General features: G+C 45.8%; 1 protein-coding gene across 1 annotated transcript in view; it reads right to left on the reverse strand.

Moving 5' to 3' along the window:
- Positions 1–15,950, reverse strand: part of MAP3K6 (mitogen-activated protein kinase kinase kinase 6) — a 1,613,301-nt gene that overhangs the window by 973,799 nt on the left and 623,552 nt on the right. Inside the window, exon 15 of the mRNA XM_069622894.1 lies at positions 9,204–9,337. Within this exon, the coding sequence (XP_069478995.1) occupies positions 9,204–9,337 (134 nt within the window). The remainder of the gene's footprint in view (positions 1–9,203; positions 9,338–15,950) is intronic.

Below are 15,950 nucleotides of genomic sequence, written 5' to 3' on the forward strand. Positions count from 1 at the left end.
ACATTGATGCTGCAGCCCGCGGGGTCAGAGTATTACCTAAAGGAATTAGCCTGGAATAAGAAGACCCGGGGAGTACACGGATCGCACTCTCAGACCAGTTTTCAGCTAGATACGCCCTTGTAGCAGTGGTGTCCACCTCGTCACAGGCGACAAACGATACGGGTACACTGGAAACCTCAAGGGGTGGCCACTGTAAAGTACCTATTGCAGGATGCCTCATTCATCCCATTTGAAGAATTGGCCGACCATACAGGCTTGCATAAAGGCCAATACTTGTGGCACAATACTATTAAAGGGGCAATAGTGAGGAGATGGCCAGCATATAGTGAATTGAAAGAACACTCCATGGCCGATATTTTGTATGACCTTTCGGAGGGGGGCACACCATATCCAGGATATAGGACTTCCTGTTAATTAATAGGACTTCCACACCTCTAGCAATAAGGAGTAAATGGGCGGAGGACCTGGGAGCCCATTTTACGGACGCACAATGGGCAGGAGTATTGGTATACCACAAGAAGGTGTCGCAAAATGCAAGATTGCAATTGATACAGCTGCAGATTACACATAGAACATATATGACACCCCAGTGAATTATGCAGATATGCCCTAGGTGCAAAGGAGAAGCGGCATGTATGCGCATATGTTCTGGAAGTGTCCGATAGTGGAATAATACTGGCGGGAGGTAGCGGGCAGAATGACTGAAGGGGGCTAAATGTGGGGTCTCCTGCTGCAGGACTATCGGTTTGTTTCCCACGTCTTAAAGCGGCAAAGCACACCACTAAATTGAAGGATCTGGCATATATACTGGCTAAAAGCAGAATTGCTATGGCATGGAAGTCCTCCAGGAGTCCAGATGTGAATGAGTTGTGGCGAGATATGGAGAGGTGGGCTTTGGCTGAAATAGTAGTGTGGAGGGGTCAGTACAGACTAGGCAAGGGGACAATACAAAAGGGATCATGGCTTGGGAAGTGGCGTTACAAGCCCTGTTTGAGGCTGAGAGCAGTGACACGGAGAAGGGGGCGGAACTTTAGTTGGGCTTGAGGGGATTCAGTAATAATAATTTTAAACACTAAATAGGGGGTTTGTTTGGACGTGTGTAGGGAGGGAGTACTAAGGTGACTTGAATACTGATGATAATGTATGAGGCACTGCCTCGGAACTGTTGGCTATCTTTCCTTGCGTTTATATGAAAACTAATAAAACACATTTTTAAAAATAATAGGTATTCAACACCTGGTAAAAATAGGAAGGAGCATTAAAATGGCACGGAAAACTGTCCACATATGGGAAGCCTACCCGGCCAGCAAGGGCGGGGCAGTGGAATGATTAAAATTGCACAGGAAGGATGCCCAGTATCTGAAAAGTCAAACCGAAGCTTAGTCAATGACTCAAAGACCAGCCATTATGACCAGATCTGGTCCTAAAAATACTGCAGCAGCCTCAAGATGGTAAAACTCCTCCTCCGACTGGATGTTCTTCCCATGTATTCCTCATCTTAGATATATGCGCCAGCTTGCTGCTTCTTTCGGAAAATTTTTCACCAGAGGGTGCTGTGCTCGAGGCCGCGTAGCGTGGTCCCTCGAAGGCTGCCGTCGAGCGTCAACATCATCTGTCGTATAAAGGGCTCGAGCCACGCCCGTTGGTTAAGTTCTGTTTTTTCGATGTTAATGGTCGGATCAGTTGTATTTTGTGTCGGCAGATGTCAGGCTCTTAAGGAAGTACAAGTGCAACTGTACGGAGGGGTAGGTTGGGAGGGTCAATGAGGAATACGTGGGAGGAACATACAGTCGAAAGACCATTGTTCTTCGAATGGATTGGGTCCTCCCACGTATTCCTCATCTTAGATAGACTCTCATAGCAGTTGTAATTTAGAGGAGGAGGGAGTACCATAGTTCTTTAATTATGCACAGAATGAAGGATGGTTTTTGCAAAAAGGCCTCCTTGGTAAGAAGTGGTGTCTAAACAATGTTTTGTAAAAGTGTGCATTGATGACCAAGTGGCCGCAGCACAAATGTCTTGCACTGGGACCCCTCTGAAGAGCCGTGGAAGTTGCTATGTCCCTGGTTGAATGAGCCCTTAAACCATCTGGAGGCTCCTTCCCAGCCAATTTGTAACATTCAGATATTGCTAGGATAATCCATCTGGATATAGTTTGCTTGGACACACCAAGGCCCATTTTGTGTCCAGTATAACCGACAAACAACTGATCCGTTTGTCTAAATCTTTCCAGTCTAGAGAGGTAGAAACCGCGAGCCCTTTTAGGGTTTAGTCCGTGGAATCTTTCCTCCTCTTTACTAGCGTGCGGAGGAGGATAAAAGGATGGTAAAGTGATTTTCTGTGACAGATGGAAATCAAACTATTTTAGGTAGGAAAAAAAGGCTTGACCTTTCAAACAACTTTATCCTTGTGGAAAACCGTGTGAGGAGGCTTGCAAGAGAGTGCCTGCAACTCACTCACACTGAAGTTAGAGCCACTAGTAATTTAGGAGCCTTAAAGGACAAGAATGTAAAGGCTCAAAAGGGGCACACATAAGAAACTTTAAAACTAAATTTAAATCCCAAATGGGAACTTGGAATGGTGTAGGAGGGAACGTATTTGTTAACCCTTTAAGAAATTGGATAACAAAAGGCATTTTGAAATATGAAACTTCTTATGAGGAGCGCTTGAAGATAGAGAGCACTGCCAAATATCCATCAATAGTTCCAACTTGGAGCCCTGAGTTGGCTAAATGTAATAGAAAGGAAAGCACCATGGGAGTGGTACATTGAAAAGGATCCACATTCTTATCCATGCACCAGTTACTGAATCTCTTCCAACAACACCAGTATAAGGGTTTTGTTGCTGGCCTTCTGGCCGAAAGCAAAATCTCCTTAACGTCATCCAAGAGGTCCCCACCATTATATCTCAACCTCTCAGAAGCCAGGCGTGAAGGTTGAGTGTCTTGACCTCTGGATGGAGAACCCTACCTTTCTCTTGCGAGAGCAGATCCTCTCTTTGTGGAAGACGTATTGGAGGTCCGGGTACCACGTCCTCCTGGCCCAGTCCGGGGCAATTAGGATAATGGTTCTCCTGAACTTTCTCAAACTCCTGATTACATGAGGAATCACGGGGACGGGAGGAAACGCGTAAAGGAGTGGATATGCCCAGTCCACTACGAACACCTCCCCTAGAGCTCCTCTCAGGGGAAATTTCCTTGAGCAATACAGATCGCACTTCGGGTTGGCCCCCGTCGCGAACAGATCCACTTGAGGGGTTCCCCAAAGGGCGAAGATCTCTTCAAGGACTTCCTGAGCTAGCTCCCACTCGTGGGAGACTGTGCTATGCCTGCTCAGAGTGTTCGCCGCCGTGTTCTGCTCTCCGGCTAGATGAACTGCCGACAGATTCCTTCTTGCATTGCCCAGAACCAGAGCTGCATTGTCTCTCTGCACAGTGGGAGTGATTCTACGCCTCCTCGTTTGTCGAGGTAGTACATGGCCACTGTGTTGTCCGTCATTATCAAGACATTCTTTTCCTGTAGAGGGCAGAAAGGCCTTCTGCGCTAGTCTGATTGCCCTCAGCTCCAAAAGGTTGATGTGTAGTTTGGACTCTGATGGAGAGCAACGACCGCTGATTGTCAGATCGTTGGTGTGGGCTCCCCATCCTGTGAGTGAGGCGTCCGCCACTACAGTTATCTCCGGCCATGGTAGCCAAAAAGGTTCCCCTCTGAGGATATTTTCCTTGTGAGCCCACCATAGGAGATCTTGAGCCACCTTGGACGGGACTTGTAGAAGATCTGTCATCTCCCCTGAAAACTGGGACCATTGAATCCTAAGGGCCCATTGAAGGGATCTTATCCTCAGTCGAGCCTCTGGCACCAGAAAAATGCAGGATGCTATGAGGCCTAGCAACCTTAGGAAGTCGAACGCCGGTAGATGTTGGGCATTCTGAAATTTTGTTACCATCTGCAAAATGTGGTGAGCTCTTTCCACGGGAGGCAAGGCTTTCCCTGAGGTGGTGTCCAGGACCGCTCCGATGAATTGGAGTCTTTGGCTCGGAATCATTTGTGACTTCTTGTAATTGAGGGAGAAGCCCAATTTGTGTAGGAAGTGACAGGTCATGGCCAGATGTCCCTGAGCCAGTTCGGGTTAACTTGCCCTTATTAGCCAATCGTCCAGATAAGGGTAGATGTGAATCCCCTCCCTCCTGAGACTCGCTGCCACTCCCGCCATTAGTTTGGTGAAGATCCTCGGGGCAGAGGTCTGCCCAAATGGCAGAACTCGAAACTGATAGTGAGAACCGCCAATTGCGAACCTCAGGTACTTTCTTTGTTTGAGATGGATTGGCACATGAAAGTAAGCATCCTGAAGGTCTAATGAAACCAGCCAGTCCTGAAGCTGAAGAGCCTGAAGGATCTGAGAAAGGGTCACCATCTTGAACTTGTCCTTCCTCAGGAATTTGTTCAAATTTCTCAAGTCCAAGATGGGTCTCAATCCTCTGTCCTTTTTGGGAATGAGAAAGTAAGGGGAGTACCAACCCTTGTTCCTCCCCGCTACAGGTACATGTTCTATTGCACCTTTCTCTAGCAGGGTTAAAATCTCCTGCACAAGGAGCGGGTCTGGAATGTTTACAGAGTTGGCTCCCGGTGGATGATCTTGAGGCCTTTGATGGCATCCGACGTAATGCCCCGCCATTCGTCCAGATACTGAGTGATTCTGCCTCCCACCGGGGTCTTGTGGGTTAAGGCCTCAAAGTGGCTTTGCAGCGGCTGCAGCAGTGGCTGAGGTGGTAGTAGCCGCTGCTGTGGCTTATCTAGCACCTCTCCCTTTTCCACCACGAAAGGGTTTTCTTTGTTGTCCCCTCTGACTGCCCTGCCTTCTCCCTTTTCCAAAAGAGGAATAGAAGCGAAAAGGACTCTTCCAGGAAAATTACCCTGTGTAAGTGTGCTGTTGAGGTTGCCTTATAGCAGCGCTGAGTGATCTTGCTGCTGCTTTCGAGGTCTACAGCTTCTCCAAGCTCTCGTCCGCCTTGCTTCCAAACAAACTCAAGCCGTCAAAGGGCATATTGAGTAATCTGGATTGTACATCAGAAGCAAAACCAGATTTTCTTAGCCATGCGAATCTACGCAAGACTGCGCTAGATGCCATGGATCTGTTATACTCTCTGCAGTATCCAGTCCTGACTTGAGTCACTCCTCCATAGCCTCCTTCACATCCTTTACTATCACCAGGAAACCATCCCGCTCCTCACCCTCCGGGATGTGATCAGCCACTGCATCTAAAGAGCTCAACAGGGTGCAAGTGAGCCTAGCTAATGTACAAGTCACATTAGTAGATTTAAGGGGCATACTACCAGAAGTAAAAGCTTTCCTCGCCCAGGCATCAATCTTTTAGTCGTCCCTGGCGCCGTATCTGCTTATGTGCACCAATTACCGCTTAAGAGTGAGCCACTTTGCTGTGTCCTGAGGGATAAGAGGGATAGGGGGCATAGAGGGATAAACAGACTGTCTGTTCACAGTCGCAGCTTGAATCACCAAGCTTTCAGACGAAGGGTGCTTAGATTAATATTCTGGATGCGAGGGAACAGGTCTATACTTTCCTACAAATTTCTTATTTATAGCTGGTAGAGATTCAGGTGTCTCCCAATTTGTCATAATTCTCTTTTGAAGAGCTTTGTGGAAGGGAAGGACTGGGTCTTTCTGAGGCCCTTCATCAATAATATCTGTCCTGGTCATATCTTGTGGACACTGACTTCTATCCCATAAAATGTATCACTCTTCCCATGAGGTTCCTATAACCCGGTTCAGCATGGTCTATGGGGTCAGGCCTTTCAAAATCTACCTCAGGTGAGGTATCTAGGCCACTGGCCGATTATAGGCAGTCATAAAAGTCTGCCATTTTTGAATTAGGATCTACCAGTTCCTCAGGGACTTCTCTTGTCCCAAATCGAACACCAGCTGATGCAATTTCCTCATCAGAGGTTTGTTCCTCAAAAATAGCAGACAGATTAAAAATATTCTTGCCTGGGCTGAGGGTGGAAATTATTTTCTGGGAAAAGTTGGAACAGACCTAGCCTTTGCCATAGTAGTCGTCTTGGGAACCGGTATGAAAGATTTCCCAGATAAAGGCGTCGACGGAATTGACACCGGCTTCGACACACTCAAAGGAATCCTCAAGGTTATTGAGGAGGGCTTCGATGTCGAGCAAGGCTTCGATGCCGAAGGTATCGACGCCATTTTTGGCTTAGACGGTGTCGTCAAAGGACGTGTCGAGTCGATAGCGGACTTCGACGATGAGGACGCCATTTTGTACTCAGGCAACCTCGATTTATGCACCAAAGGTTTCTGTATAGTCTCATGAGGCGCTGGAGAATCATCGTCCGAGGACGCCCTCAACTTTTTGTCAGATTTAGCTCGAGACGTTTTGGATTTCCCTCGGTCACCTTTAGAGTGGACAGGGGCATGCTCTTCATGCAACTTTTTTGAGGGGGTCGGGCCGACTTCTCAAAAACTTTTAGCACTGAAGCCCTAAAGGCCTCCCATTTCTTTGGGGAATCATGTTTCGAAGGACAAGAAATTAACCTTCTGTCGGGCGAGGAAGAAGAGGACGAAGATCTATGGCGTCGCTTTTTTCGGTCATGAGGAAGAGGACTTCCTCAAGTGACTTTTCGACCTTGATCGCCTCGACTTATGACGAGATTTAGTTTTCGATTCTCTCAAGTCTTTTAGCCTTTTTGCAGACTTGAAAGACTCTTCCCCCACCGCTAGTTTACCTTTGCGTTCCTTAAGAGCCTTGTTTGACATTGCTTGACATGACCCGCACTCGTCAACTCGGTGATCAAGACTAAGGCACCAAAGATAGCTGCGGTGAGGATCCGTAATGGACATCTTTCTTCCGCATTTGAGACACTTTTTAAAACCCGTCTTGGGTGTTGTCGGGGTTGAGGAAAAAGTAATTTCTCGATGAGAAAAACGGACACGCCGTTTCGATATACGAAGCAGAAGCTCAGGAAAAACGGAACTTAACCAACATGCGCGGCTCGAGCCCTTTACACGACGGATGACGTCGGCGCTCGACAGCGGCCTTCGAGGGACCAAGCTATGCGGCCTCGAGCACAGCGCCCTCTGGCGAAAACATTTCCGAAAGAAGCGGCAAGCTGGCGAATATATATCTAAGATGAGGAATATGTGGGAGGACACAATCCATTCGAAGTACTCCTTTTGACATGCCAAGGTAACATTATATCATGTGACCAGGTTCTCATGGTGACAAAAGGATCCTGAAATGGGCCCTGAACAGGTAGGTGGGTCCAATGCGGGGTGGGCCTTTCAATGATCTTATTACATAAACCATTGTGTTATTGCCAGGATCTTTATCCAGGGTTAAGGAGGTGACAATAAAACCTGTGTGGATACCCTTGCAACTAAGTTCCCTTCACGTTGGGGCTATTATCACCAAGAGGCCACAACCCTTAAGCGATTTGGCATAAACTCCATCAAACTATCATGGGGAACTATCTAGAGAGAGGAATACCTTCCAGAACCCTGGTCAAACATTAGATACTTGGAATCTTATCTTCCTAGAACCAGAGCAATTGCAAAGGGAGATTGGAGTGAAAAAGGTAAGTAATTCGATGGGCCTGAATTTACCTGAATGGCTGGCAGAAGTGAAACCTTGTGATGTGCTGGCTTAAACCCACAGAGCATTTCACAAAAGGGCCTGAAATATAAGCAGTGCCAAGTGCCTATTACCTTTAGGAGTCAAAAGCCTTCTACAAAAAACTCTGGTTGCATCCGCCTTCAACTCCATCAGGGTCAGCTGCTTCTCCAAGCAACGAGTTTGGGGTAGATCTCTGTCTGCAGCAGGGGCCTCCCTCTGGAACAGCCTTCCTGCCTCCCTGAAACTTGAGGAGAACCATCTCCGGTTCCGGAAGCACCTCAAAACCTTCCTCTTTGCTTCGGCTTTCTATCCCCCCTCTCCCCTGCAAATTTACTGAAACTGCACTGAATCCGCAACTGGACCACTCACCGATCTTGGTCCTTGGCCCAGCCACTCTCCCCTGCACTGCCTCCCTGGCAAGCCCTGCACTGCGTGACTGTCTCTGTATCCCTACAGCCCCCTTCCCAGCACTTGTCTGCACTTACCTTGCACTTGCCACCAGCTGGCTCTTATTATTTTATCTTGTATTCTACTAACTATGTACTGCACTTACCCTCTCCCTTTCCCTCTTGCACTTCTCCCTTCCCCTCTACCCATGCACTTGCGCAATCTGAATGACACCTGGCCTAGTAGGATGGTTGTCTGTCTCCCCTTGTCCCCCCCCCTCCCTGCCTCGTCGCGCCTTGAAACACTTTTGTATAGGTGCGTTACAAATGCCATATCGTATCATGTGCCAAATGGATTCTTCAGTCTGATGATGGCCAAAAAAATGTAACACACACTTATCAAAGATAAACAGGCAAGACCTGTCCAAACACCAAAGCCTTAGCTTGAGCGTCGGCCGCAGAAAACATCAGCTGCAGAGAGAAAACAAGAACAGGCTTTTGGGACAAGCTGACTCATGTGGCCTTAATGGAACAGCGCTTAACAATATAAATAAAACAAATAAATAAAAAGTGAAAAGTATATGCTACCAAAATCCGCTGCTCAACTAAGTTGAAAGGTTGTCTTGCGACAGAGGGTAAGCAAACTAAACACATTTTTTTAAAAGTCTTTCGATTCGGTACACGTTGCAGTCGTCACCTGTCCAAGGAAATCTAGAACAAGACAGCAGACAGCAAGAGATCAGGAAAAGGAGGGATGCATGTTGTGCACATTGGCCTCAGCTTTTACAAACTGTTAGTTACCTATCGCAGGACCTCTTAGGGATAGAATGGAAGAAAGCCATCAAAGAACAATGTGAAAGCCCCCACAGCACATACCCATCCAATAACACAAAAATAACACATTTTAACATGAACTAGAGATATATTGGCCATAACAACGCAAAAAACAATACAGGGCAGGCAATTCAGCATGGAAAATACTGTACAGAAAGCACAGCAAAAAAAGTAACAAAAACATGCATGCTTCTCCTAAGCCACGTGCAGTACACATCACACACATTGCCTTTTCACACACATCCAATGTCGTCCCCACACACATGTAGTCCCACCGACAGCACCAATCCCAAATACACCTACTGTATTCTTTGAACACAGTGTATCCTCTACTCCCTGTACACACCTGCTGTCTCGCTCAGGAATTTCCTTGATAGCGATCCGCACCTGGCTGTTCAGATCACGCCCGGCATAGACGACACCATAGGTTCCTTTTCCCAGAATCACACGGTCCCCATTCTGTGCGATCTCGTAGTCAAACTGCATAGGTAGATAACCCAGAATATAAAGTATGAGAAACAAGAGAAGAGTGCATGCGAAAACACACATGGTAGGCCTACATTACTAAGCAGAGCTACAGAGGATTGAACATCACAAGGTTGCTCGCTAGCAAAGCGACAACTGATTATCTTCATAAGTAAATCAACAGCCAATAAATCCCCTTTCTTAATGCCTACTGATCAATTGAACTAGCTTAGATTGGTTTAGAAATGGCCCAGAAACCTGCAGTGTGTGACAACTCACAGAGTTAGCCACAGCCCTTCAATCACCATGTGTTCATGTCAGGTACTGTTAGGATACAGTGACATATTCTGAGACATTAGGTCTGGGGAAAATTAGTATAGAAAGGTTTTTGGAAGTTATTATGAGTTTAATTTTAAAACAGCCAATTTTGCCTTTAACATTCATTGCAGTCTATGGAGAATGCCCCAAGCCAAGATGGAGGTCCTCGGTCTAAGTTCTGATTGGCTGGTGATTGTTTATAGGGAAGACAGTGAACATTCTAAACTGCCTTTCATCGTCTTTGCCCAGCTGAGAGGTCGTGTATTAAGCTGCTCCTGCTTAACTTGTTCAGGGGTTTCAAGTTTCAAGCGGTCGAGCGGCTTATTTGGAAAAGCAAACAGGAATCTTGCGGAGATTCGTTTTGGCACTGAACAGGAGTAAGAAGATTTCGAGTTATCCAAAAAGAAAAAAGTTTCAAAGACTCTTCACAAGATAAGTCCTTTTAAAACTCAAGACTCTTTCTATAATGTCATTGTAGAAGATTTAATCTGATTTTCAAGTTCATATGAAAAATATTTACTAAGAACTATATTGCTGTCGCATGTTTGGCTTTGCTACGCTACGTTTTCTATCAAGCGCGTGGTTTTTCCGTTAACAAAAGCCTGCGCGTGAGAGTCTTCGCTTGAGTATCTAGCGCGAGCTCTATGGTGTCGCGTGATACTCTTGTGCGTGTGTTTTTTCTACCCGCGGTTGGATTTCCGCGCGTGTGCATCTTGTATTAAGCGCGTGTGGATTTTTCCCGCTGTTCCGACTTTAGCGCGTGTGCGTGTGTTCGCATCTTGGACTAAGCGCGTGTGGATTTTTACCCGCGGTTTGTCGTCAGCGCGTGTGCGTGTGCTCGCATCTTGGACTAAGCGCGTGTGGATATTTCCCGCGGTTGAACTTCAGCGCGTGTGCGTTTAATCGCGTGTGGATTTTTTCCCGCGGTTTCGATTTAGCGCGTGTGAGTGTTTTCGCATTCTGGACAAAGCGCGTGTGGTTTTTTCTCTCGCGGTTCGATTTCAGCACGTGTGAGTTTACTCGCTCCTTGGATAAGCGCGTGTGGTTTTTTCCTGCGGATTAACCTACAGCGCTTCAACAATCTTCACTCAGTTTGGATCCCTATGCGAGTTCAAGAGATTTCCACGTGAGATTTTTGACGCAAGTTTCAAGAACTGTTTATTTAAGTAAAAACACTCTAAAAAGAAATTAATAAGAAGAAATATAAATACTTTCCAGAAACACTAGAACTTCCATTTACTTTTAATGAACTTAAGACTTTGGTTCAAGTTTCTTGAGTTTAAAGAAGATTACCTGCAATGTTAATTTCACATTCATGGACCTACTAAGAAGGCTGAATGATCGTTGAGATTCAAGTCAACTAGTAAGGAAGTCTAGTCAGCTTATCACTTCTCTGGGCATTTTGTAGAGAAGTTCCAGGTATGGTTTTTACTTTATTGGGTAAAGGATATGGATACTTAAGGTTAGTATAGTGCCTCATGAATAACAAGGTGTATTATATGTTTATGTTTTACCACAGGTGAAGAACCAGCTAGTCTTAGCTTCCAGCCTGGTGTTTGTTAATTTGTCCCTTCCCCCGTTCCCCTGGAAGTGAGGTAAACTGAGCAGTTTATAGTATCAGCTCAGAGTGCCACATTTTGGGTGGATTGTCGGGGGCTCAGCAGCTTCTGCAGACACCAGGATCTCAGCCTGACAGTTCACAAGTCAAAGTTTTGTCAGCCAATAAAAAAGACTTGGGGCCTACTAACATCACCAAAGAAATCTAAAAATGAGTTTCTGTCCAAACAATCACCATCCTCACGGTTGGAGGCTGAATAAAAAAGTTGTAGGAACACACTAGTCTCAGGTGTCCTTTGCAGGTCGGGCTGTGGATTAGCAGGTCGTTAAATTGTGTCCCCGAATATTCTCTGTGATATAACAGTTAATCCATTTGCTTTTGGATCCCCATGAAGTCTAAACGATAGAACCTCAACTGAAATGGGAAGTAGCAAATGTAGACTTTTTCTTATCTTTTGGACACAGACGCGAGAAAGTGGGGTGATTTCTATAGTACACACAGAGAACCTAACAGTACAATATCACCAAGTAGCATCCAATCTGATGAAGAATTTGGTCTGCCCAGGATGAGTTATTCTGCGCTGGGCACGGGCATGATAGTCACAGATTAGATTGACTTTTCTAAAGTCGATACAGAACCTCCATGTTCCATGTAGTTTTGGTACTAGATGATGCAAGGTTCGAAAATGGGATTCAATGAGCAGGAGCTAAAACCAGCTCCTGGGTGTTGAGCGTCACCCAGGAGGCAGGAGCTATCACAGTGGGACCAGGAGCTACCAGAGATGCCCTTTTAACTTTTTTGCCCAGTTTGTATGAACCATGGTGTTTCAATGTGTATTAGATGTGTTCCAATTCTTCTTTAGTAACATTCTCAAATACTCAAAGTTAATTTCACATTTACATGTTTGGAAGGCAACAGTTGGCCCTAGGAGACAGAAGTAGCTCCTGATAGCTGTTGGTATCAAGCTAACCAGGCTCTACTATGCTAAAAGCCCTGTACACACCTGCTGTCCCGCTCCCAGCTCCCCTAAATTTCGAACCCTGTGATGGGAGACTCTCGCTCATTAAATGACATGTCCCTGAAACCCACCTTCAACAACTTCTCCAACTCTCCCTGGATAACTGCCCAGCAGACCTCTTGTAGATGGTAAGTTATTTAGCAGGTTATTTACCATGTAGGTGTTCTGATGAAATGACAGATGCTGACTCGCGAGTTATGCTTGAATAGGTAGTCTTGAAAATAGTCTGTAAATCTTTTTTGGGGGGTACTCTAGATTCTCATAGTCTTGTTCAGTGGTAATGTTCATGCTGATCTGCGTTTCCTCCTCTCTAGGTTTCCATGCCTTTAACCAGGTTAAATGTTACAAGAGACTTTTCTTTTGTCTGATTGATGTACTCAATAATTCAGATAACTAACACATTCTTTTTTTTATTAATAAGTTGTTTTAACAAGATAAATCTCGACTTTTCAACAATATGTACAAAGGAAAAACAAAGGCCATCTCCATGCTGAATCTGTTGGTTGTCTTCATGACCATCAGTCTGGCTTCAGAGCTGCCAGAAGCACGGAAACTGCTCTCCTGAACATCCGTGAAGACCTGCTCTCCAACCTTGACTCTAACACTCTGTGTTCTCATCTTGCTTGATCTCTCTTCTGACTTTGATACTGCCAACCATGCCATCCTGCTCAACCGTTTACGTGATAACCTGGGTATCACTGGTCAGGCTCTGGCGTGGCTGACCTCTTTCCTTCCCAATTGACCCTCCCAGGTCCAACTGGGGTCCTTCCTCTCCGACATCTTTTTCTCTACATTTGGTGTCCCCCAGGGATCTAACCTCTCTCCCTGACTGTTCAACCAATATCTGGCACTCCTTGCCCACCGCATCGCCACTCTCTGCCCCAACTTTCAGTGCTATGCGGATGATACCCATCTCATTTTCAGGCTACCCTCGGCCTCCTCTTCTCCTTCCCTCATCTCTGACTGTCTGTCTGCTATCCAGGAATGGTGTGCCGTCAATGACCTCTGCCTTAATGCCAGTAAGACTGAGATTCTACTCATCGGCACACCCACTCCCTCCTTCCCTGCAGCTCTCTGTCTGGCCTCTCTTGGCCCTCTTCCTGCTCCTACCTGCAAGGCAAAAAACCTCAGGGTCATCTTAGACTCCACACTCTCCTCATGTATCTTCCTTCTCTCCTCACATATCTTATGTCTCTAAGAAGTCACACTACCAGCTGCACCTCCTCAGAGGTATTCTTCCTTTTCTCTCCTTCCCCCAGATGCTCACTGTCTCCAGAGCCCTAGTTCGCTCTAAGCTGAACTACTGTAACAGCCTCTATCTAAATCTGCCTGCCTCTACTCTCTGCCCTCTGCAACTCATCCAGAACAGGACTGCGAGACTTGTCCTTGGCCACAAGCCCAGGGACCGTTTCTCTCCAGGACTGAAATCTCTGCACTGGCTGCGAGGATTAAGTTCAAAACCCTCTGCATTGTCCACAAGACCTTCTGGGGCCTGGGGCCAAAATACCTTCAACTCTCTCTTCCTAAATATCTTCCTTCTCGAGCTCTTCGCTCATCCGCCTCCAACTCCCTCAGGGTCAGCCGCTTCTCCAAACAACGAGTTGGGGGTAGATCTCTCTCTGCGGCACGGGCCTCCCTCTGGAACAGCTTTCCTGCCTCCCTGAAACTTGAGGAGAACCATCTCCAGTTCCGGAAGCACCTCAAAACCTTCCTCTTTGCTTCTGCTTTCTCTCCCCCTCTCCCCTGCTAAATTCCTGACTGAAACTGAACTGAATCTGTAACTGGTCCACTCTCACCGATCTTGGTCCTTGGCCCAGCCACCATCCCCCTTGCACTGCCTCCCTGGCAACCCCTGCACTGCGGGACTGTCTCTGTATCCCTACAGCCCCCCTTCCCAGCACTTGCCACTAGCTGGCCCTTATTATGTATCTTGTATTCTACCACCCCTGTACTGCAATTTTCCCTCTCCCTTTCCCCTTGCACTTTCCCTTCCCCTCTGCCCATGCACTTGCGCGATCTGAATGACACCTGGCCTAGTAAGATCGTTGTCGGTCTTCCCTTTGTCCCCCCTCCCTGCTTCGTCGCGCCTTGAAACACTTGTGTATAGGGGCGTTACAAATGCCATATCATATCATTTGTGGATCGCATAGAAAGATAATATACACAACTCGTGTATTATCAAACACATTGATTCAGAGAATGGTAGAGTAAGTGCATGTTTCCAGTAGTTCCCTTCTAATCTTAACCAATAACTATATGGCTTATGAATTGAGGCTTCTGACCCATATAATACTATTGGAGTCACTTTTTGCTTGTAATATGTAAGGATTGGAATAGTAGAACATTTACAAAATGTATCTTTGATTAACCAGGTTTGCAAAATGGCTGTCAACAATTTCTGATTTATGTACATATCATGTGAAGCTGGACTGGGTTGATTTGTTACTAGAGTGCCCAGATAGACACAGGAAAAAATGGATGATAAACAGACTTGCTGGAGTGGCCATCTATGGTTCATGGAACGTTGTTTTAAGTTTCCAAATTGAATAACTTTCGTCTTCAGCAGTTACGCTGGGTGTATCCGCTCAAGGCTCCCAGTAATGCTCTCAAACCATTGGGAGTCTTAGCAAATCACACCATGTCATCTGCGTATAGAAGATATTTAATTTGGAGTCTGTTAATCTTTGGTGAATCGGAGATTATATCTTGAAAGCAACAGCCAACATCTGAAATGAAAAAATTAAACATTGCGGACGCTAAGAGACATCCTTGTTTGAGTCCTCGTTCAGTAAGTATGCGATCCGATAACAGTCCGTCGGTGGATAATTTGACCTGAATGGTTGTATTAGTATGAAGGGCAATTATCCATTTTAGAATAAACCAAGGACATCCTTTGTCCATTAGATTTTTATAAAATAATTCACGAGGGACTGCATCAAAAGCCATACGAAAGTCTACAAAAGCAACATAAAGGACTTGATGACTTCGCTGTGCTTGTGACAGAATGCTACTCAAGTTTATGATATTAACCATTGTGCCTGCTCCAGGTAGAAATCCCGTTTGGAAAGGGTCCCGGTCATTATTTTGATCTAACCATATGTTGAATTGATTGAGAACCAGGCGGGCAAAGGTATTTCCAGGGTAATCTAACGAGGCAATTGGACGAAATGACTTCGGATCAGCCCTGTTGCCCTTTTTGAAAATAGGAAGAATTATAGATTGCCGCCACATCTTGGGAATGTGACCCAGAGTAAAGATATGGTTAAAAATCTGATAAAGTATGTTTGTCCATTCATAAGGGTGATCTTTCAACATACAGTTATGAAGACCATCTGGCCCTGCAGCACGAGATCTACTTAAGTTTTTAATACATTGTAAAATATCTGCTTTCTTTAAAGGAAATTTGTGAGATGCATTTTGTTCTAGCTTCTTCCAATCAGGACTGCCAAATGGCGGATTATAAACAACCTGGAAATAAGTTGACCAAGTTTCAGTAGCATTCTTAAGACATGACCATATTCCGCAAGTTGATTTACTAAGAATTTGAGTAAACATATATTCATTATCTCGTTGGTGCTGTAGATGTTTTCGCTCTTTTAGCCACGCTTTATGAGCCGACTTGATTGATTTTTTTTTAGCGTGTCTAGAAGAGATTGGTGTGTCTTTCAATTTACGGAGGTTTTTGTAACGCTCACCTGATTCCCGCAGAGGCGCCGGTCTTGACTGGGTGAATG

Source organism: Ambystoma mexicanum, chromosome 11 (assembly GCF_040938575.1).
Source record: "Ambystoma mexicanum isolate Mex_15411 chromosome 11, UKY_AmexF1_1, whole genome shotgun sequence".
NCBI lineage: Eukaryota > Metazoa > Chordata > Amphibia > Caudata > Ambystomatidae > Ambystoma > Ambystoma mexicanum.